This window comes from Lutra lutra, chromosome 2, assembly GCF_902655055.1.
Source record: "Lutra lutra chromosome 2, mLutLut1.2, whole genome shotgun sequence".
NCBI classification, from domain to species: Eukaryota; Metazoa; Chordata; class Mammalia; order Carnivora; family Mustelidae; genus Lutra; species Lutra lutra.
Window position 1 is genome coordinate 13960879 of NC_062279.1, and position 19793 is coordinate 13980671.

Here is a 19793-nt window from a genome sequence, read left to right on the forward strand (position 1 = left end):
CTCTAAAAAAAAAAAAAAAAAAAAAATACTGCGTCATGATGTTCTAGCGCACAACACATTCCCGTCAGCCGATACCCCTCACCCAAGCTATGTGCCCAGAGGGGTGATGGACTCCAAAGGGCACAGAGCTCCCAGACACTCCTTGGCACTCTCCCACCAACCCACTAAGTCATGTGTGTACACCAAGGATCAATTTTCACCATTCATGAGTAATGGTGCCACAGGCTTTCCCATGGGTTCAAATCTTGCTTCCCACCTCGGGGCGTTGAAGAATTGGGCTCACCCTTCTGCATTTACATATGTGTTTTATTTCACTGATTTTCCCTTATTTTGTCTGCCAAGACCTTCCCATATAGCACTGTTGCACAATTGCTCAGTAATTTCTCTAGCATTTTTTACTTTTATGAGATTGCTGCCTCCCTCTGTCTCCCCCTCTCTCATTTTTGGAGTCACTTTTACTAATATCCTGTATTTGTAGAAAAATCTCAAGTTACATATAATGAGGGAGAGCATAACTAAATACGAAACGCCAAGATTTTCAAAGTACATACTATCCCAAGACTAGACAACTGGTTGGTCCCTGTTTCCAATACAATGTTAAACAAGATATAACTTTATTTGGTGTGGTTCTCATTATACAGCATCTTAAGCAGAGTGGAATTTCATTTTATTGAGATTTACTGTAAGAAAAAAATATATATAATAAAGTTATTGCCCATCTGGCAAGCAAATAAATAAATAAATAAATAAAGTAAAATAACTCTCCAAACAGAAACATAACATTACTTTCTAACATTTGACATCAGTGCAGAATCCCATGGGTTATCTCTCTTCTTCAAAGTCTATTAAAACCTGTAATATAAGCAAATCTATCATTCGGGAAGACTTTTCATGTTACATAAAAGCTCACAATGGTGATAAATTATTTTGTGTAGAAACTTTGACCCTTTCGGAATATTTATCATCACTATGCCAAAGTATGTCTGTCAAAGCTTGTACTGTATGTAGAATGAGTTCCCATTATTTTATTCAAAAATTGCTGAAATACCCAAAACCTTGAAAAAGGTATGAAGTGATAAATGTTTAGAAATCTCCTGACATTTTGCCATTCAAACACTATCTAATTTAATGCAAAATGACATATGAAGTTATACTCCCTAACAAGTTGACAAGTTGTGAATTCAAGGATTCTATAAGCTCTATCTTAATCCTTAAAAAACCAGAGCTTGAAAGGAACTGCTACCAGATTATAATTTAAGAAGGGGAGTATATACATTTGTTAAAAATACACAGGGTAGATGTAGCTATGTTTGGATCTGGGTTTGCTGTTTCTTACTATAGCATAATTTTATATCAGGAGTCATTAACAAAAGAATGCAAAACATGTAGAATACCCTCAAACTGTTGAACCTTTTTTAAAAAACTTTAATAATATAAAGTTCTAGTGGACTTTCAATCAATTGCTTTTCATAGACTACTACACTAATATAGTCATTGATTATTTATTAATAATATAGCACTCTGTTCTTGACCATTTACTTATTTGTCTTATATTTATTAACTTTTCCCTTAAATTACTGTTTTTTTAATCCACAACAGTGTTTTCTTAGTTGAAAACATCAGAACATAGATTTCATTTACTTGACAGACACTTATTAAGACCTATGAGGTATGGGGCACTGTGTAAGGTAAATGAGATACAAAAGGGAATGATAACAGTCTTGGGAGAGATGCTTAACCCAGTCAGGGAAGGCTCCCCCTCAAAATTGGTACCTAACATCTGAGCAATGAATGGATATTTTACAGTGGACAAAGAGCCGTACAGACAGAAGGAGCTATTTATTGAGAGGTAGCCTGGTCTGGTCAGGTGACTTCAAATAGTTCAGTAATCTAGGGGCGCCTGGGTGGCTCAGTTGATTAAGCGTCTACCTTCAGCTCAGGTCATGATCCCAGAGTCCTAGGATCGAACCTCGTACTGGGCTCCCTGCTCCCCGAGGAGCCTACCTCTCCCTCTGCCTCCCCCCCTCCCTCCCCCACTTCTCTCATAAATAAATAAAATCTTTAAAAAAAAGAAACAGTTCGGGGCGCCTGGGTGGCTCAGTGGGTTAAAGCCTCTGCCTTCGGCTCAGGTCATAATCCCAGGGTCCTGGGATCAAGCCCCACATCGGGCTCTCTGCTCAGCAGGGAGCCTGCTTCCCCCTTCTCTCTGCCCGCCTCTTTGCCTACTTGTGATCTCTGTCAAATAAATAAGATCTTAAAAAAAAAAAAAAGTTCAGTAATCTGGAGCCAATAAATAATGGAGTACCTATGCACTAAGAACGGTCCTGCTATGTACCAGCTCTTGGTAACACACTGTCATATACCTATCCTGCTAGGAAGTTCACATCAATTAAGTAAGGTAGGTTTAACCAACCTCATTTTTAAACTAAAACTAATGTTAGTAATATTCCATCATTTGTCCAAGGTTAAATCCTAAACTGCAGATTAAACCAAAATCTAACTCCATCTAATGCCCCTGCTCTTTACACTGACCGTTTAATTGTGTTACTATATGTATTACATATTTAATAAAGGCTTGCCTTTTAACAGTGTTTCACACAGTTTTTCACACTGTTTCTAACAATACTTCTTAAACATTATGTCTTTCTTCACCTCTCTGGTAAATTCCATCTATATGGTGAAATGGCAAATAATGTCCAAAAACAAAAAACAAAAAAAACTTCTGTGATACAGTGATACGATCATCCGCAGGTTTCTCTAGGGATATTTAGCATCCTTAGGGATGAATTCTGAAACTGTATTCTGTGGAACACAAATGAAAGTTTATTTCAGGATTAGTGGTCAATATCACAGTGATTATTCTTGTAAATATTTCAAATACTTTAAGAAAAATAATATAAAATTTTTTAAGTACATTTATAAATGTATAAAGTCTTATGGTTGTCTCTTTTCTAAATGTTGCAAATAAAGAAATCTAGTCAACACATTTACAAACTTTTTATAAATCTTTAAAATTATCATACCCACATCAGAAACTCTTCACGAAATGACCTGACACATAGCATGTTGCTTCATCTGCACCGTTGACAAATTGAATGTCATAAGCTCATCTTAAGTCTAGAATATTCAAACATTACCATATTTTGTGCATCTCAATTCATTCTGTCCATTTCATAGGCCAGCAGATTTATCTGGGAGACCAGTAGTTACTTTTCACCTTAATCCCAATGAACAGCATCAGGTTTCCTGAGAATGTACAGATGTTGCAACTGAGTGTTATAGGTGTGCAAGTGGCCTGAGGTCAAGCAAAGCCGACGTTGCTACAGAGCATTCCACCCCTTACCTGAATGACAGTGAGGAGTGGGACTCAGAGCAGAGCAAATAATCATTCATTCCTAAGAGCCTCCTGGGCTGCCTTGCTCTCTATGCTGCATTTGTGTGAGGAAGTGTTTCCTTTCTAATTTTTATATGCAATTATCTCTGGTATTTCAGAACATGGAAATTTTCACTTTACATACAAATCTTGTTATAAACATGTTTACGAGTTGCCACGCTGCCGAAAAACAGCAGACCTCTAAACAACGTGTATTCTTTGCCCCCAGCAATGCATCTCTTTGGCCTCAACTGGCAATTACAGCAGACTGAAAATGACACATTCGAGAATGGAAAAGTGAATTCTGATACTATGCCAACAAACACCGTATCACTACCTTCTGGCGACAATGGTAAGAGAAAGAATTACGTGTCTTGTGTGTTTCTTTTAACATCTCTTTCCCATAAATTTATTTTTATCCATGTCACATCCAGTTATATCTGGGAGAGGGAAAAGATTTTGAAATACAGATGCCATCTTTTAATGAGGGGTTTTTATTCATTTAGTTGAAAGATTGGAAGTTCTCCTTTTTACTATAGGAATAGTATGATTTTCTGCCTTCTGAGTTGATGGCTAGGCTTTTCCACCTTTTCCTCTGTAAGTGTGTATTTTGTCTGATTTTTAGTCTGTAAATAGGCTATAATTCACTATACCATCTCATATATTGTATCTTGGGTATATTAAGCTTTTTTCGTTCAGCTAGCATATGGAGTTGGAATACTATGTTAATTTTGTTATAAAAGCTTTCAAATACGAGACACATTAAAGGATTATAATTTATTGACCTTTCTTCTGCTTGTCCCTTCTGTAAACCTTCATAAGTTTGCAGTTTGGGCTAACAGACTTTCAAGTCACTTGGTTCTGAATTAAAAACAGAATTTAAGAAGTCTGAAAATTCTTCCTTTCATTTTTCTATATAAACACCCAGGAAAATGTATATATGCATGTATATATTTATATTATATACACCTGCCCATTATTTTGATACGTGTGTGTGTGTATTTTGACACTTGGCAATCTCTGACTTTTTACAAAATGTTATAATACTTTATATCTCAAAGCAACCGAATCAAGATACCTTTTTTGGTCACATAAATATGTTGTCTGCCTTTAAGCGTTTCCCAAGATGTTCTTCCCTGTTTGTTTCTTCTTATCTCATGTATTTATTTTCTGCTTTGGCATTAGTTATGTCCATTCTCGTGTGGCTGGTTTCTCTGCAAGACTAGAAAGAAGCTATTGTGTATTTATAAATAACATAATATCTATTTATTTATATATTTTTTTCATATTCACATAACTTTTATTATAGTTTATGTTACAATTGTTCTGTTTTTTTTTTATTTTTTTTTTATTTTTTCAGCATAACAGTATTCATTATTTTTGCACCACACCCAGTGCTCCATGCAATCCGTGCCCTCTACAATACCCACCACCTGGTGCCCCCAACCTCCCACCCCCCACCCCTTCAAAATTCTCAGATCGTTTTTCAGAGTCCATAGTCTCTCATGGTTCACCTCCCCTTCCAATTTCCCTCAACTCCCTTCTCCTCTCCATCTCCCCTTGTCCTCCATGCTATTTGTTATGCTCCACAAATAAGTGAAACCATATGATAATTGACTCTCTCTGCTTGACTTATTTCACTCAGCATAATCTCTTCCAGTCCCGTCCATGTTGCTACAAAACTTGGGTATTCATCCTTTCTTTTTTTTTTTTTTTACAGCTTTATAAACATATATTTTTATCCCCAGGGGTACAGGTCTGCGAATCGCCAGGTTTACACACTTCACAGCACTCACCATAGCATATACCCTCCCTAATATCCATAACCCCACCCCCCTCTCCCAACCCCCTCCCCCCATCAACCCTCAGTTTGTTTTGTGAGATTAAGAGTCACTTATGGTTTGTCTCCCTCCCAATCCCATCTTGTTTCATTTACTCTTCTCCTACCCCCTCAACCCCCCATGTTGCATCTCCTCTCCCTCATATCAGGGAGATCATATGATAGTTGTCTTTCTCCGATTGACTTATTTCGCTAAGCATGATACCCTCTAGTTCCATCCACGTCGTCGCAAATGGCAAGATTTCATTTCTTTTGATGGCTGCATAGTATTCCATTGTGTATATATACCACATCTTCTTTATCCATTCATCTGTTGATGGACATCTAGGTTCTTTCCATAGTTTGGCTATTGTAGACATTGCTGCTATAAACATTCGGGTGCAGGTGCCCCTTCGGATCACTACGTTTGTATCTTTAGGGTAAATACCCAGCAGTGCAATTGCAGGGTCATAGGGTAGTTCTATTTTCAACATTTTGAGGAACCTCCATGCTGTTTTCCAGAGTGGTTGCACCAGCTTGCATTCCCACCAACAGTGTAGGAGGGTTCCCCTTTCTCCGCATCCTCGCCAGCATCTGTCATTTCCTGACTTGTTAATTTTAGCCATTCTGACTGGTGTGAGGTGATATCTCATGGTGGTTTTGATTTGTATTTCCCTGATGCCAAGTGATATGGAGCACTTTTTCATGTGTCTGTTGGCCATCTGGATGTCTTCTTTGCAGAAATGTCTGTTCATGTCCTCTGCCCATTTCTTGATTGGATTATTTATTTATATTTTTATATATGCTGCCACTGGACACGTACCCATTCACCATGACTATTGCCGTCATCATTTTTCTGTTCTCTGTTTTCTCATCTTTTGTTTTATTTTAACAACAATACTTTATGGTATTTCTCATCCTTCTCAGGTAGCCTGAGGAATTCTATAAAGACGTTAGATTTTCATGGTAGTAATAAATACCCTTCGCCCCACACCTGTATGGAGCCTTTTGATGTAAGACTCCACGTGTTCCAAAAAACTCTAAGCTGGTGACCTATTAGCAATGAAAATTGTAGGTGGGGGAAATTGCAGCTAAGTAAACAATTGTTTAATATTTTTATACACTGATAACACACAGATGAACCATTCGCTCAAGTGACAGCACAGAAAGGGAGAGTGTTTATTCTGGGCTTTTAGAGATTAAAATGTAGCCTGTCTCTTAAAGCGGATGGTTTCTATGAAAAGAGCCCAATGGCACGTACTAACCACACGTGGAAGGAACTTTTTTTTTAGACTCAAGAAATTAGTCTAAAAAGAGAAAGGCTTATTGTAGGCATGTTTTCTTTTACAACATCCTGGCCTTTTATCATGGTGAAGATGAAAATAGAGCACAGCTAATTAGTTCCACAATACTTGAGCGGCATAATACTAAGAGAGCTGTGGATTGAGAGACGCTCCCCCAGCCGCGTGCTGGTCCCTGGTACTCTGCCGGGGAGTGCCTCCTTCTGCTTGAATCCGTGGTCCTCCGCTCACATAAACCTCCATTCAAATCCTAGTTCTTCCCCTGTTTACTTTGTAATTTGGTCAAGGGGCCTCGTGGTCAGATCCTGCAAGAAGACTTTGGGATACTGTTGGAATAAACCATCTGGGATCGCAGCAGTTCCAGGCATTTGAAAGAACATCATGGTGGAAGGGGTGGGGGGTGCGCCTGGGTGGCTCAGTCAGTTAAGTGTCTGCCTTTGCTCAGGTCAGGATCCCAGGGTCCTGGGATCGAGCCCTGCTGAGCAGGGAGCCTGCTTCTCCTTCTCCCTCTGCTGCTCCCCCTGCTTGTGCTCTCTCTCTCTCTGCCAAATAAATAAAATCTTTTTAAAAAGAAAGAACATCAGTACATACAGCTTCAGAAATTCTGCAGAGCGAATAGAGTTTTAAAATCTTCTCTATGACTGCAGTAAGAAATCCACACTATGTCCCACGCCCATACCCATCTGAAATACGTTTCCCAAAATAGTGCTTATCCTCATTTTGTGCCATGCACTCTGGTTTGCTTACTCTGCTGTGTTTCCCATTTAAACAAGTGCTGGTTGACACTTACTCACAAAATTTCACAGTTTACAAAGGATGGTGGTCCACACTTTCAATAGCACTGCTCTGAAAGTCCCCTCCTCTAGGAGAGACTGAAGTTCCCCGACATGATCACAGAATGCTCTACGTACAGTTGACGTGAGGCTGTAGGACTGCATATACATGGAAGGAAAGAACCTTCTTCCTAGCCTAGCCCTGTAAAGAAGCTCCCCACGTAAGGAACAGGCACCAGATGCTCCAGTTAGGTACTCCAGCCCACCAGCTGGACTGGCATTCATAGGCCTTCCTCCTTATGGAAAGGAAGGCTAGCTCTGGGCTCAGACCTTGTCTGCAAAGTGGGACCTAATTAGTAGTCACTTGTCTTCTTTATTATGTCTCAAACAGCATCCCCCCCCCAAAACCCTAAATTATGAAGATTCTTATTTCCATTTTTCCAAGTATCTCTTAAATACTTCCATGTATGTCTTAAATACTTACAGCCATGGGGTTTGGGGAGCAGGAGGGGACAGTATTTACAAGACAGAAGAGGTACCTGAAAATCACAGGTTTTAAACCTCTGTGATGATTCTGCCCTATCCATTCACCATCGTCCATGACCTCAGCTTTTTAAGTATCCAGAGAAGCCTATCACATCATCTCTTTAGAAATTCGAGATTGCCACCCTTGGGAGAGCCTTAGAATTCTGAACAAAGCTCACTAGGAGATCTAACTGTGCTAAGTATAATGAGACAACTGAGTCACAGCCCCTAAATACACTACTTTTGTGTATGCAGTCCTATTTTATTCTCATTTTATAAGTACAACGCTAAGGAACAGTCATGGGGTTAAGGCTTCAGGAAACTCCCTGCGAGCTTGTAAGCCCATTTAAACAGAAGCTTCTAAGTGGTATTTAGTATATAGAAAAAGAATTTCTATTATATTCCATGAGACCATCTATGACAGCCAGTTTTAGAGATGAAGTGTCAGAAGTGTGGGGTCTCAGGCAAAACTGATGGATGTTGGACAATGTGGATGAAGAGAGGAGAATGAGGTTTTTCAACTTCCAATACCCATCTCTTTCCAGAAACTACAATTACTCCCCTGGACCAAGGAATTCACTTAGCCTAATGTACTGGAAAGAATGACCCAGGCCTGTATTCAGTTCCTAACTCCTCCATTTATTTACTTTGTAACCCTGAGCAAGTTACCTAACCTCTTGGAGCCTCAATTTCCTCACGTGCACATAATACCCATCTCCCGGCTCATTGACTGCCAAAGGTCTGGCCGCCCCACTCCGCTCCCTTGCAGATTCCTATCCACACTTGTCAACCCTTGTTCCAGATCTTCCCCACAGTCCTCAGAACCCAGCTCTCTCAACAGATGGGCCCTTCTGTTCAACAACAAATAGAAACCTCCCTAGGGGGACGCCTGGGTGGCTCAGTTGGTTAAGCAGCTGCCTTCGGCTCAGGTCATGATCCCAGCATCCTGGGATCGAGTCCCGCATTGGGCTCCTTGCTCAGCAGGAGCCTGCTTCTCCCTCTGCCTCTGCCTGCCATTCTGTCTGCCTGTGCTCGCTCTCTCTCCCTCTCTCTCTGACAAATAAATAAAATCTAAAAAAAAAAAAAAGAAACCTCCCTAGGAAGTTCTCTTAATTTCTTGTAAACAAGTCATTCCTCTGTGTGTCTGGGTCTGTAGGTTCACACCGTTTGCCCTGTATTTGAAGCTCATCTTCCCATGAGCACTCGATCCCATTCTGTGTCTTCCAGATTTGCCCACTGTTGACACCTGCCAGGAACATGAGAACCTACAGAGGCCTCTCAACGTCTTTTTAAAAAAGCCCAAAATCCCTCGACTCTCCCTCCTAGTCCAGCTCTACCCTATTTGTCCCTTCTCCCATCACACCCAACCTTCATGAGCACATCTGTATTCATTATATTCCTTTCCTCGCCTTCCACATACCCCTTTCTCATGGCTCGTTCTCTACCATCATGCACTGAAACTGGTGTCTTCTGGGGTTATCACGTGCTACATCGGTAGCATCGATGAAGCCTCTTCCATCTTTATCGTCTTTGAGTTCTTGATAGTTAACCTAACCCTCCTAATGGAAATGTTCTTTTCTCGTAGCTTCTGTGATACTTTATTCACCTTGGCTCTCTTCCTGACTCTTTGGCAGTAACTTGACTCATCTGTTGACTCAGCTTTCTCCTGCTGATCCCTCCACATTGTCTCTACTCAGGACTCTGCTCTTTTTTGGAATAGGATTCCTCTGTGTTCTCTTATCTGCTTTCCTGGCTTCGGTCACGTTCTCTGCGCTATGTTACATTCTGCGTGCTCCCAAATCAATAGAGATATGTATGATATATGGATATACATAGATATTTTTCTACCTTTGAGCTCCAGACAACTATGCAAAATCTATCCAGGTCCCTTTGGAATTTTTCCACCAGGGTGTCTTCCAGGTGCCTCAAATTTCACGGATCTAAAACTGAGCCCATCAACTACTTTGGTTCTCTATTCTTGCATCCAGATTCAGTGGCTTGAGAGAACAGTTGGTATCAGCTCTCCTGATTCTGGACATGGACTCGGAAATTCTGGTGATTGTGCTTGGTGTTTTCATGCAGTTGCTTTCAGATGTCAGCTGGGGCTGTTTAAAAGCTACACTGAGCTAGATGTCCAAGGTGGCTCACTCTCATGGCTGGCACTTAGTGCTGTGTGTTGGCCGGAACTCAACTGTGGCTGCTGACCAGAACATTCCATGGGGCTTGGACTTCTCAGAGCAGAGCAGCTGGTTATGAAGAGAAGTATCCCAAGAGGGAGCATTCCAAGAGACCCACACAGAAGTTATAGCCTTCGCACATCCTACGATACTGGGCACTTGAGGATGTCACTTCCATTGCATCCTGTTGGTCAAGAAAGTAAGATCAGCCCAGATTCATGGGAAGGAGAATTAAACTCTCTGTCTTGTGGGGAAATGCCAGGGATTCATTTCATGGGAGCATGAGCGATTAAAGATATTGTGGTGATCATCTTCTGGAAAACACAATTGCTGTATCATCTCTTTCCAGATTTGTCTCTCCTTCACAGCTTTCTGGGCCAGGAAATGGGATCATCATTCTCCCAGTTTACCTGGGCCATAATTTCAGGAGGGATGCCTGACTCCTCCTACTCTCTCACCTCCAGATTCAGTGAATAACCTATAGTCCTATCAGTTCTAACTTCACAGTATCTCCTGGATCCATCATCTCTCACCTGAATTGGAGAGGCCACCTTCTGTCTGGGCTGTTATGTCTCTAATCTTGCTCACAGAGTTTTCAAACACAAATTTGAGATATCAGTACCCTGTCTGACCCCTCCAGTGACCTCCTAGACTCCCATCAGATGCCTTTCAATGATTTCCAAGGCTCCCCACAGTCTGGCTGTTGATCACTCCATACTCTAATATGGAAACAGTATAGGAGGGAGATAGAGCCTAGGCTTTAGAGCCAACACGCCTGGCTTCACATCCTAGTTCTGATCCTTGATGGCTTTGTTACCTGGGACAAGGTGTCTATAGCTTCTTTGGCCTTAAGTTTTCTCATCGTTAGAACTGTCTTAAGGATTGAAAAATGTTAGTGGCTATCACTATTACTACTTAGTGTATGTCTTCTTTGCCAGAGTAAGAGACAGAGATTATATCTGTTTTCCACTGCTCTGTCCCAAGCTCTCAGCAGAGTTATAGACATGTAAAACATGCTCAGTTAATATCTGTCAAAGAAATAGATGAAAATAGTACGACTAAATGCTATAAAGTACATAAAGGGCCCAACGCTGTGCCTTACAAAGTATACACAGAACAAATTTGGTAGAGCCTAGTGATTAAGAATTGAAGCTCTCTTACTGGCTGGCTTGGCATGAGTGACCTTCCCTAACCTGCTGATTCTCCGTGTGGTAGTACTGACGTTTAAATCAAATCCCGCCTGTAGGCTGCCAGGCAGTGACTGGAACATGGCAAGATTTGATACATGTCAATAATTATTAGTTCACTCTTTTTAACACAATTCTAGATCACACACTTGTAATTTGTAGCTAAGTTTTTAAGAAGATATATCTTTAAATTTGCATCAGGAATATTCCCTAAAGCAATAATAGAAATCCTTATTATTAGTTATTTGGATTTTATGAAAGGAATCTTATCCTTAATATTCCTTTGAATGCAGAGTATTGTAAAGTTATTTACTGAGCATATGTTACGTGTCATGCATAGAGCAAGGCTCTGAGAATATAGCTGTGGCTGGGTGGGGGGAAGATAATCACGGCTGTTCTCAGAGCATGCGAATTGCTAGGCAAGGTAGAAACCAGGCAGGCAATTACAGTGAGTTAGCAAATAGAGAGCATCATGGCAGGATATTTCAACACTACTGTATTTGAAAGGAACAATAAGACAAATGCCAAAATTTAGCAGAGGCTTGTTTGGGATAATATAAGACAAAAAACCATAAATTTTGGCGAGTGTAACTCTGGCAAATTACTCCTCCAATCAAAACAAAACAAAACAAAAACAACCACTCCTTTTGTACAAACTTCCAGTTATAAAATAAATAGATAATGGGGTATAATGTAGAGCATGGTGATCATAGCTAATAATACTATATTGGATATTTGAAAGTTGTTAAGAGAGTAGATTTTTTTTTTAATTTTAGTTACCATACAGTGCAATATTGGTTTCTGGAGTACAATTCAGTGATTCATCCCTTACATACAACACCTGGTGCTCATCACAGTGTCCTCCTTAATGCCCGCCCCCCATCCAGTCCATCCTCCACCCACCTCCCTCCATCAACCCTTAATTTGTTCTCTGTCCTCTGTTGTTCAGAGTCTCTGATGGTCTGTCTCCCTCACTAAGAGAGTAGGTCTTAAAAGTTCTCATCACAAGAAAGAGGTTGTAATTACGTGAGGTGATGGCTGTCAACGAGACTCATCGTGGTGACTGCTTTACGTTGGGTACAAGTGTCAGGTCGTCACACTGTACTTGGAAACTAATGAAATGTTTTATGTCAATTATGTATGAACAAAAAATTTTTTCAACTCCTGAGCACAGATTTAAAAACTACGTATATATGTGTGTGTACGTATATATACATACATATCTATGTGTGTGTGTGTGTATTATATATGTATATATATGTGTATATATATATATATATATGATTCATCCTGTTGAAACAAAAGAATTCCAGTGCTTTTCAACTTTACATTATTGTTCATCATGTATGAATTTTCTCAAATACTGGACAATTTCGGAGAATTAAATTTTATAGCAAATTGAAGATCACCTATGATTTGAAGAAATGGGCTAAAAGGGCCGCAGGTGCCTTGCGTTTTCTTCAGTATTGTTTATATAATTTGAGTTGCAGTGTGCAGTAGCTCCTTAACTAGGTGCCCTATAGATTTTTGTTCATTAAACTGTATTCACAAAGTAGTTCTGTTTCAATTCAATTCTCTTGTGATGCAACCCTGTCTGTCCACCACGCTAAGTTATGGCATGTGGTTGTTTATAAAAAGATAGGTTCTCTCAGAGATCTCAGAGTCAGGGTATGAATCCAAAGTGACGTCATAGGCTTGGAGGGTGGGCTCGATTGTCTGTAAACGCCTCACCTCGCTTCCTGATATCTTAATTATTAGTGCCTCTGCAGGACTCAGGATGATATTATCATTCCCCCTCCCCAACAATGGAGTTAGACTTTCACAGTTGGATTTCTCTTCAGCCTTTCCATTTTAATAATTATGGGCTTGTTTACTCACATCCTGTGCAGGCAGCAAAGTCATGATCTGGAATGGCAAAATAGTTAGTATTGAGCATCTGTGCTTTTTCTGATGTCACAGAATAATTTTCAGGCAGATACCAAACCTCCTGATAAGGAGTGTGATTTCAATATTCCATTTTGTCCTTATAACGTCTAGGGTTGGTAAATCATTATTTATACAATATCTCAGAGTTCAAGGCATGGTTAATGCAGTATCTGAAAAATGCCAATTTTATGGAAAAAATTTTCCTGAAGTGTTTGCCTAGAAACAGGGGAATTAGCTAAGAAGGAGAGGAGTAACAATAACTTCAGGGATGTGACCTCTTTATGTGTTCACGCTCTGACAACCATATTTTAAGACGTTCAGACTGTTGTGACACATACTTACTGATGAAAGGGAAATTCACAGTTAGTAGGTAAAAAGACTGCTAGTGGCTCCCACATTCAGACGCAACAGGACATGTTGGGAAAAAATCTTCAAGATGATACCCTGTTGTGTTAGAAGACATGGTACACCTCACTCTTACTGTGAAGGCTTTAATTGGTTTGATTCCTAACCTACACTCTTTGAGTTTAGAATAACTACAGGGCACTCTGTTGCCCTCTCTATTTTTTTCTCCATTTTTCCTCCTTTTTCTCTTAGTAAAACCTACAAACAACCTTCCTGTTTCCTATAATCATTCCCAGGTTCAGGCTCTGGGGGCTTAAGGATGGAGTGATCTCAGTGAGGGAGGACAGAGAGCACCAGAGCTGGCCCTCCTTTTATTTCCTCTGAAGCCAACGTGTTCAGGAATTCAGGACATGATGAAAGACCTCTGTTTCCTGGCTTTTATCTGGGAGGACTGATGAGCTTCAGAGGAAAAGGTTGCTCGAGTATTTATTTACAAGTTTATCCAACTGTGTCAATGGCTCGCTGACTTCCAGGTGTGGTTCCAATCCATGAAGAGCATTTGAAAACGCTAACAGGATTGACCACACTTGACTTGGCCAAATGAGAGAAGAGCCGGGACTTGAAAAGCAGGAGTACAGAATTTAGAAAGACAAAGCCCCTTCCCACGACTACTACGGTCCCCTGACATTCACCCTGGAGGCTTTTGCAAGAACGTTACACTAATCTAAGCCACCAGGTTAAAGGAAAGTCAGCCATGTCCCACTCCATCTCTGAGTATAGTAAAAGGTCATGTCTGCATCTGTCTTTTAGAAAAGACCCATTATAAGACTTTAATTCAAAACAAATTAATTGGTTTTTTTTAATATTTTATTTATTTATTGGAGAGGGAGAGCAAGCAAGCACAAGCAGGGGGGAAGGGTAAAGGGAGAGGGAGAGGCAGGCCCCCCTGCCCCCCCATGCGGGGCTCAATCCCAGAGCCCTGAGATCATGACCTAAGCTGAAGGTAGACATTTAACTGACTGAGCCACCCAGGCGCCCCAAAATATATTCATTCTAAATTGTGTAACAATTAGAAACAAATAGAACTGGATGGGCACTTTAAAGCAAGAGTCCTATTTCAGAGGAAAAGCTAGACTAGATGTGTGATCTTCAAGCTATTTAGTTCTTGGGCCTTGAGACAAAATAGGAATACAGATTTAAATTAAAGTGTATTTCCTACAACCATAAAACTCATAAATGTTTTGAAAACCTGTTTTCTTTTAAATGGAATTGTGTTCATAATTATGAGTTGTACCCATTTGACTAAAATCAACCTAATTATTCTATAACTATGCGAACCTTTTTTATAACTACTAAATATAAAAAGTGTACATGTATTGAAAATAACTCTCCGAGTAAGGTGAATGGGGGCTTTCCCAAATAGTCCAGGTAGTCATGGGTGGATATTATTACAAAAGCAAAGGAAGGGGCACCTGCATGGCTCAGTGGGTTAAAGCCTCTGCCTTTGGCTCGGGTCATGATCCCAGAGTCCTGGGATCAAGCCCGACGGGGAGCCTGCTTTCTCCTCTCTCTCTGCCTGTCTCTCTGCCTGCTTGTGATCTCTGTCTGTCAAATAAATAAATAAAATATTTTTTAAAAAGCAAAGGAAAAAGATTCAGTATCAATTTTATTCCTGTTTCTTTTTTTATAAACATAAATATAAGAAATCTTGCTGCAAAATAAGCAGATGGGAAGGAAAGGATTTTTTTAGAGTGATGCTATTCAACTGTTTGAAATCCTTATTAGTCATATGTCAAGAATCACGTTGTGATCTATTTCTAAAAGGTGTGTTTAGCGGTCTGCAAGCTGTCAGCTCCATCACTTGACTTTGTCAGTCTTACTGAAAGCACAGAACTGACAACTACCTGCTTTCAAAAATATTTGGTCCCAAGTCTTCCAAATCCACCCATTTCTCAGCTTCTGTGAAGTATATCCATAAAAAGCCTTCCCAAGGCTTAGCAAAGCACTCCTAATTGTACCCGTTACTCTTTCCTTAACTTAGTGGCTTTGTTTAACCCGATATCCACAGAATGGAGTGGAAAATGGAACTTCTGTTCATTTTCATTTACCTTTGTTATTACAGTGTCTTTTGAATGCTTTGTTGTAGCATATGCTTTAAATACCTCTAACTGGCTCATTTAATTTGTGGGAAATACTGGATTGTTTCCTGGCAGAGCTAGGACTCATTAAAATGAAACTTTCTGTCAGAAAAAGATTTCTTCAGTTCAAATAAAGTAATAATACATTTTGTCACAGTCATCACAGCTCTGAATTCCTTCTCTAAGACGATAGCAGAGAGACAGATAGAGCACAGATCCTTGCCATGAGTTTGACAGTTGGATCGAATAAAGCATCACTGCCTTTAATAGTTCTTACCTTATGGATGTTGTCTTCATAGTCATGAAACTCTTCTGCCGGTGGAAGGCGTTCTCTGCCAGCAGATAATGAGGTCACCAAACAGACATGTTCTCTCTCCCTCTTGATGTCTCAGACTTCACAGCTTACCAACAGTCTTAAATATTCCGATCTTAATGCCACACTTTGTCCTTGATAGAAATACATGCAAGACAGGGAAAGACACTAAAGCTCTCCCTTGGGTTTATAGTGTCTCAAATAAAGGAGACTTCGTCAACAAAACTACTTTCAAGTTTGCCTTTGTTTGGCACATTAGAAGCTTTATATGCTCAAGACAATGTGTCATAGTAAGATTCTGAATATGTGAGAGGTATGCCCTTCTGTTGTAAAGAGAGTCTACATATGGAAATTGTTGAGGTTCTAGAAATTAATTCCCTTAAAACAGACTACTACTTTCCTCATTGAAAATCTTCCCAAAATATGTAAGGAAGAAGGGAAGGGAGGAGGGAGGGAGGAAGGGAAAAAAAAGTCTTCATGTAGTCTTCATACCTAGGAGTATGACTCCTCTTATTTGAAGACTCCTGGACTAAATGACCTCCATGGGCACTTGAACTCTGAGGTGCCATGATATTATGATTAGTCAGTCTTTTTCATTACAGGGAGACAAGAAAACAATGATCTCAACTCCTACTGCCCCCATTCAGGCACATCCAATCAACCTTGGTTCTTCTGTCTCACAAATGGAAGAACCTTCTTTGTGAAAAGGATCCACCTGTTTAATTGCTGTGGGACTAATTGGATAAGTAAACACACATAGTGATACAACGGTAGGCACACATATCATTTCTGTGAGAAAAGCCTTAACCCCTTGAAATCAGTATATGGAGAAAACAACAAAGCAAAACCTGAGACCCTGCAAGTCACAACTTGATTACTATTTCCAAAGCTAATGCTTGAGCCAGGATGATGGCCGAGGAAACAAGGTTCTGTGATGAGCACCATTCTATGCTTACCAGCATTCAAAGCTGCTAAAAACCATTTATAGCAGCTCTGCGTGGGATTAAGGCCATTGAGTGGATTAGATCATGAAAGCTTCAGAAAATAACAATAGGACTTGCTAATAACAATGAAGTATAATGATAGCCTTAGTGATGTACAAACTTGATGAGTGCGTCCAAATGGGAACCACTTCCGTATTTAAATATGACATGTGTAGGAACCAGTCTTCGTGGGGAAAAGGACTACTACTTTATTCAGTATTTTAAAAGTAGTTTCATGTGGAAGTCAGCCAAAACACAAGAACCTGTTGGGAATTTAGTATAAATTATTACTCAAGGAATTTCACATTATAGTATCCATGGCAGTGCTTATTTCATAAGAACTGGGCATTTCTTTCTAATCAAAATAACTCCAGGGGCATCTGGGTGGCTCGGTTGGTTAGGCATCTGCCTTGGGCTGCCATGGTGACCTCAGGGACCTGGGATCTGAGCCCATGTAAGGCTTCCTGCTCAGCAGGGAGTCTGCTTCTCCCTCTGCCCCTCCCCTGCCTCCCGTTCCTGTACGTGCTTACTCTCTCAAATAAATGAAGAAAATCTTAAAAAAAAAAAAAATAAGCATAGAAAAACCTATAACTTCATATCCTAAAACTGAAACCCAAGCAGATTCTCTGGTGTGGTTCAGTGGGTTACCACATTTGATTTTATATGAATTAGACAAATTCAAAATTAGTAATTTAAAATAATATTTTTTTAATAAAAAGCAAAGATTTTACTGATGACTATGGAAGGCACACAGTTTTGGAGTTCTGCAGTCCTCACTTTGAATCTTCATTCTACCACTCACTTTGGGCAGGTAATTTGTTTCTCTGAGCCTTTGTCTCTTCATCTCAAAATAACGTCCACCTCATGGAGTTTTTTTGAAATTCAAACAATAAATTAGGTGAAACTACCTGACATATCATAGGCCTTCAGTAAAGTTAGTTCCATTTCTCCTTCTGCTCTCTTTAATCTTTCATTAAAAACTAATTTATGGGGGCACCTGGGTGGCTCAGTGAGTTAAGCCTCTACCTTCAGCTCAGGTCATGATCTCAGGGTCCTGGGACTGAGCCCTGCATCAGGCTCCCTGCTCAGCAAGGAGCCTGCTTCCCCTTGTCTCTCTGCCTGCCTCTCTGCCTATTTGTGATCTCTCTCTCTCTCTCTCTCTCTCTCTCTCTCCCTCTCTGTGTCAAATAAATAAATCCTAAAAAAAAAAAAGAAAAGAAAAGAAAAGAAAAACTAATTTCTGGGGGTGCCTGGATGGCTCTGTTGGTTGAACATCCTACTCTTGATTTCAGCTCAGGTCATGATCTCAGGGCTATGAGATCAAGTCCCATGTCCTCTGCACTGAGCATGGAGCCTGCTTAAGATTCTCTTCTCGCTCCCTTTCTTTAAAAAAAGACAACAAAAAAACTAATTTATGACATATGTAGGTGCTAATTGCAAAGAAACATCCAACATGTAAAGTAACATTTAGCCTCAGGTATTTAAAATTCCATATGAATCAAGAAAGATGTCTGAATGGAGAGGAAACGAACATAATCTCTTAGTGGTCAGATTATATTTTTTTATCTTTTTATTTAGCTCTGTGTTCTAATTTTGCTAGAGCGAATATGTATTACTGCCATAAAATAAATATTTGATATTTCAGTGAATGATGTGGTGTATAATCTATGAGCCGATACATTAAAAATTATAAGGATTACTATAACCCAATTTTTAATTTCTTTCAATATTATTTATTTATTAGGCAGAGAGGTAGGCAGAGAGAGTGGGGTGGGGGAAGCAGGTTCCCCACTGAGCAGAGAGCCCAACGCGGGGTTCGATCCCAGACCCCGGGACCATGACCCGAGCCGAAGGCAGAGGCTTTAGCCCACTGAGCCACTCAGATGCCCCTTTAATTTTTATTCCCTAGAGCATATCATAATACTAAATTATTAGTTAAAGAAAAGCAGGCCCGGGGGCGCCTGGGTGGCTCAGTGGGTTGGGGCCTCTGCCTTCGGCCCAGGTCGTGGTCCTGGGGTCCTGGGATCGGGCCCCGCATCGGGCTCTCTGCTCAGGGGGAGCCTGCTTCCTCCTCTCTCTCTGCCTGCCTCTCTGCCTACTTGTGATCTCTGTCAAATAAATAAATAAAATCTTTAAAAAAAAAAAAAAAAAAGCAGGCCCGGTAGCTGCCGTGGTTATGGACATCAAGAGAAAAAAGGAGATGGGATTGTAAATAATGAGTTTTTGTTAAGCTTTCTTGTACAGCTCCTCCTGCCTCATCCCTGGGTTCTGGCAACTATATCCCATCTCGTCTGTCCACGTCCAGGCTTCTCACTGTGGTAGACCCTGTCACCTGCAAAATAGGTGTTCTGAGACCCCCAGGGGATGCCTGAAGCCACGGATCCTACTGAAATTTATATATACTGTGGTTTTTCCTATACGTACCTACCCAGGATAAAGTTTAATTTATAAATTAGTTGCTGTAAGAGGTTAATAACAATAAGTAACCACAAAATCGAATAGTTACAGCAATACCGTATAATAAAAGTTATGTGAAGGTGGTCTCTCTCTCTCAGAATATCTCACTCTCCTTACTAACCCTGCTGTTTGTGGTAAATGGGGGGGGGGGGGTGCCCCTGTGGAGAGATGAAGCGAGGTAAACCGTGTGGGCCTTGTGATGTGGCCGTTAGGCTACTATTGACGTTCTGAGGATACATCAGAAGGAGGATCACTGGCCTTCACACCACAGCCGACGTCTGGTAGCTGAAGCAACGGAAAGTGAAGCCCAGGAGAAAGGGCTAATGTTTGTCTTTAATGTCCTTGACTATGACTTCATTTCACCTTCAGCCAATGGTCTCCCTTTAACGTATAACTCCTTTGCAACCAAGGGTTCATTTGTCCTTGTAGCATACGGTAGGCCGGGTAGAAGGCAATCCCAGCATTTACGAGTACTC

General features: G+C 40.4%; 1 protein-coding gene across 9 annotated transcripts in view; it reads left to right on the plus strand.

The window, feature by feature from the left end:
* The window catches only part of TENM3 (teneurin transmembrane protein 3), a 441422-nt gene that overhangs the window by 301573 nt on the left and 120056 nt on the right, over nucleotides 1-19793 (plus strand). For all 9 annotated transcript variants that reach the window (XM_047714374.1, XM_047714410.1, XM_047714419.1 and 6 more), the window contains one exon: nucleotides 3603-3725. In XM_047714374.1, the coding sequence (XP_047570330.1) occupies nucleotides 3603-3725 (123 nt within the window). The remainder of the gene's footprint in view (nucleotides 1-3602; nucleotides 3726-19793) is intronic.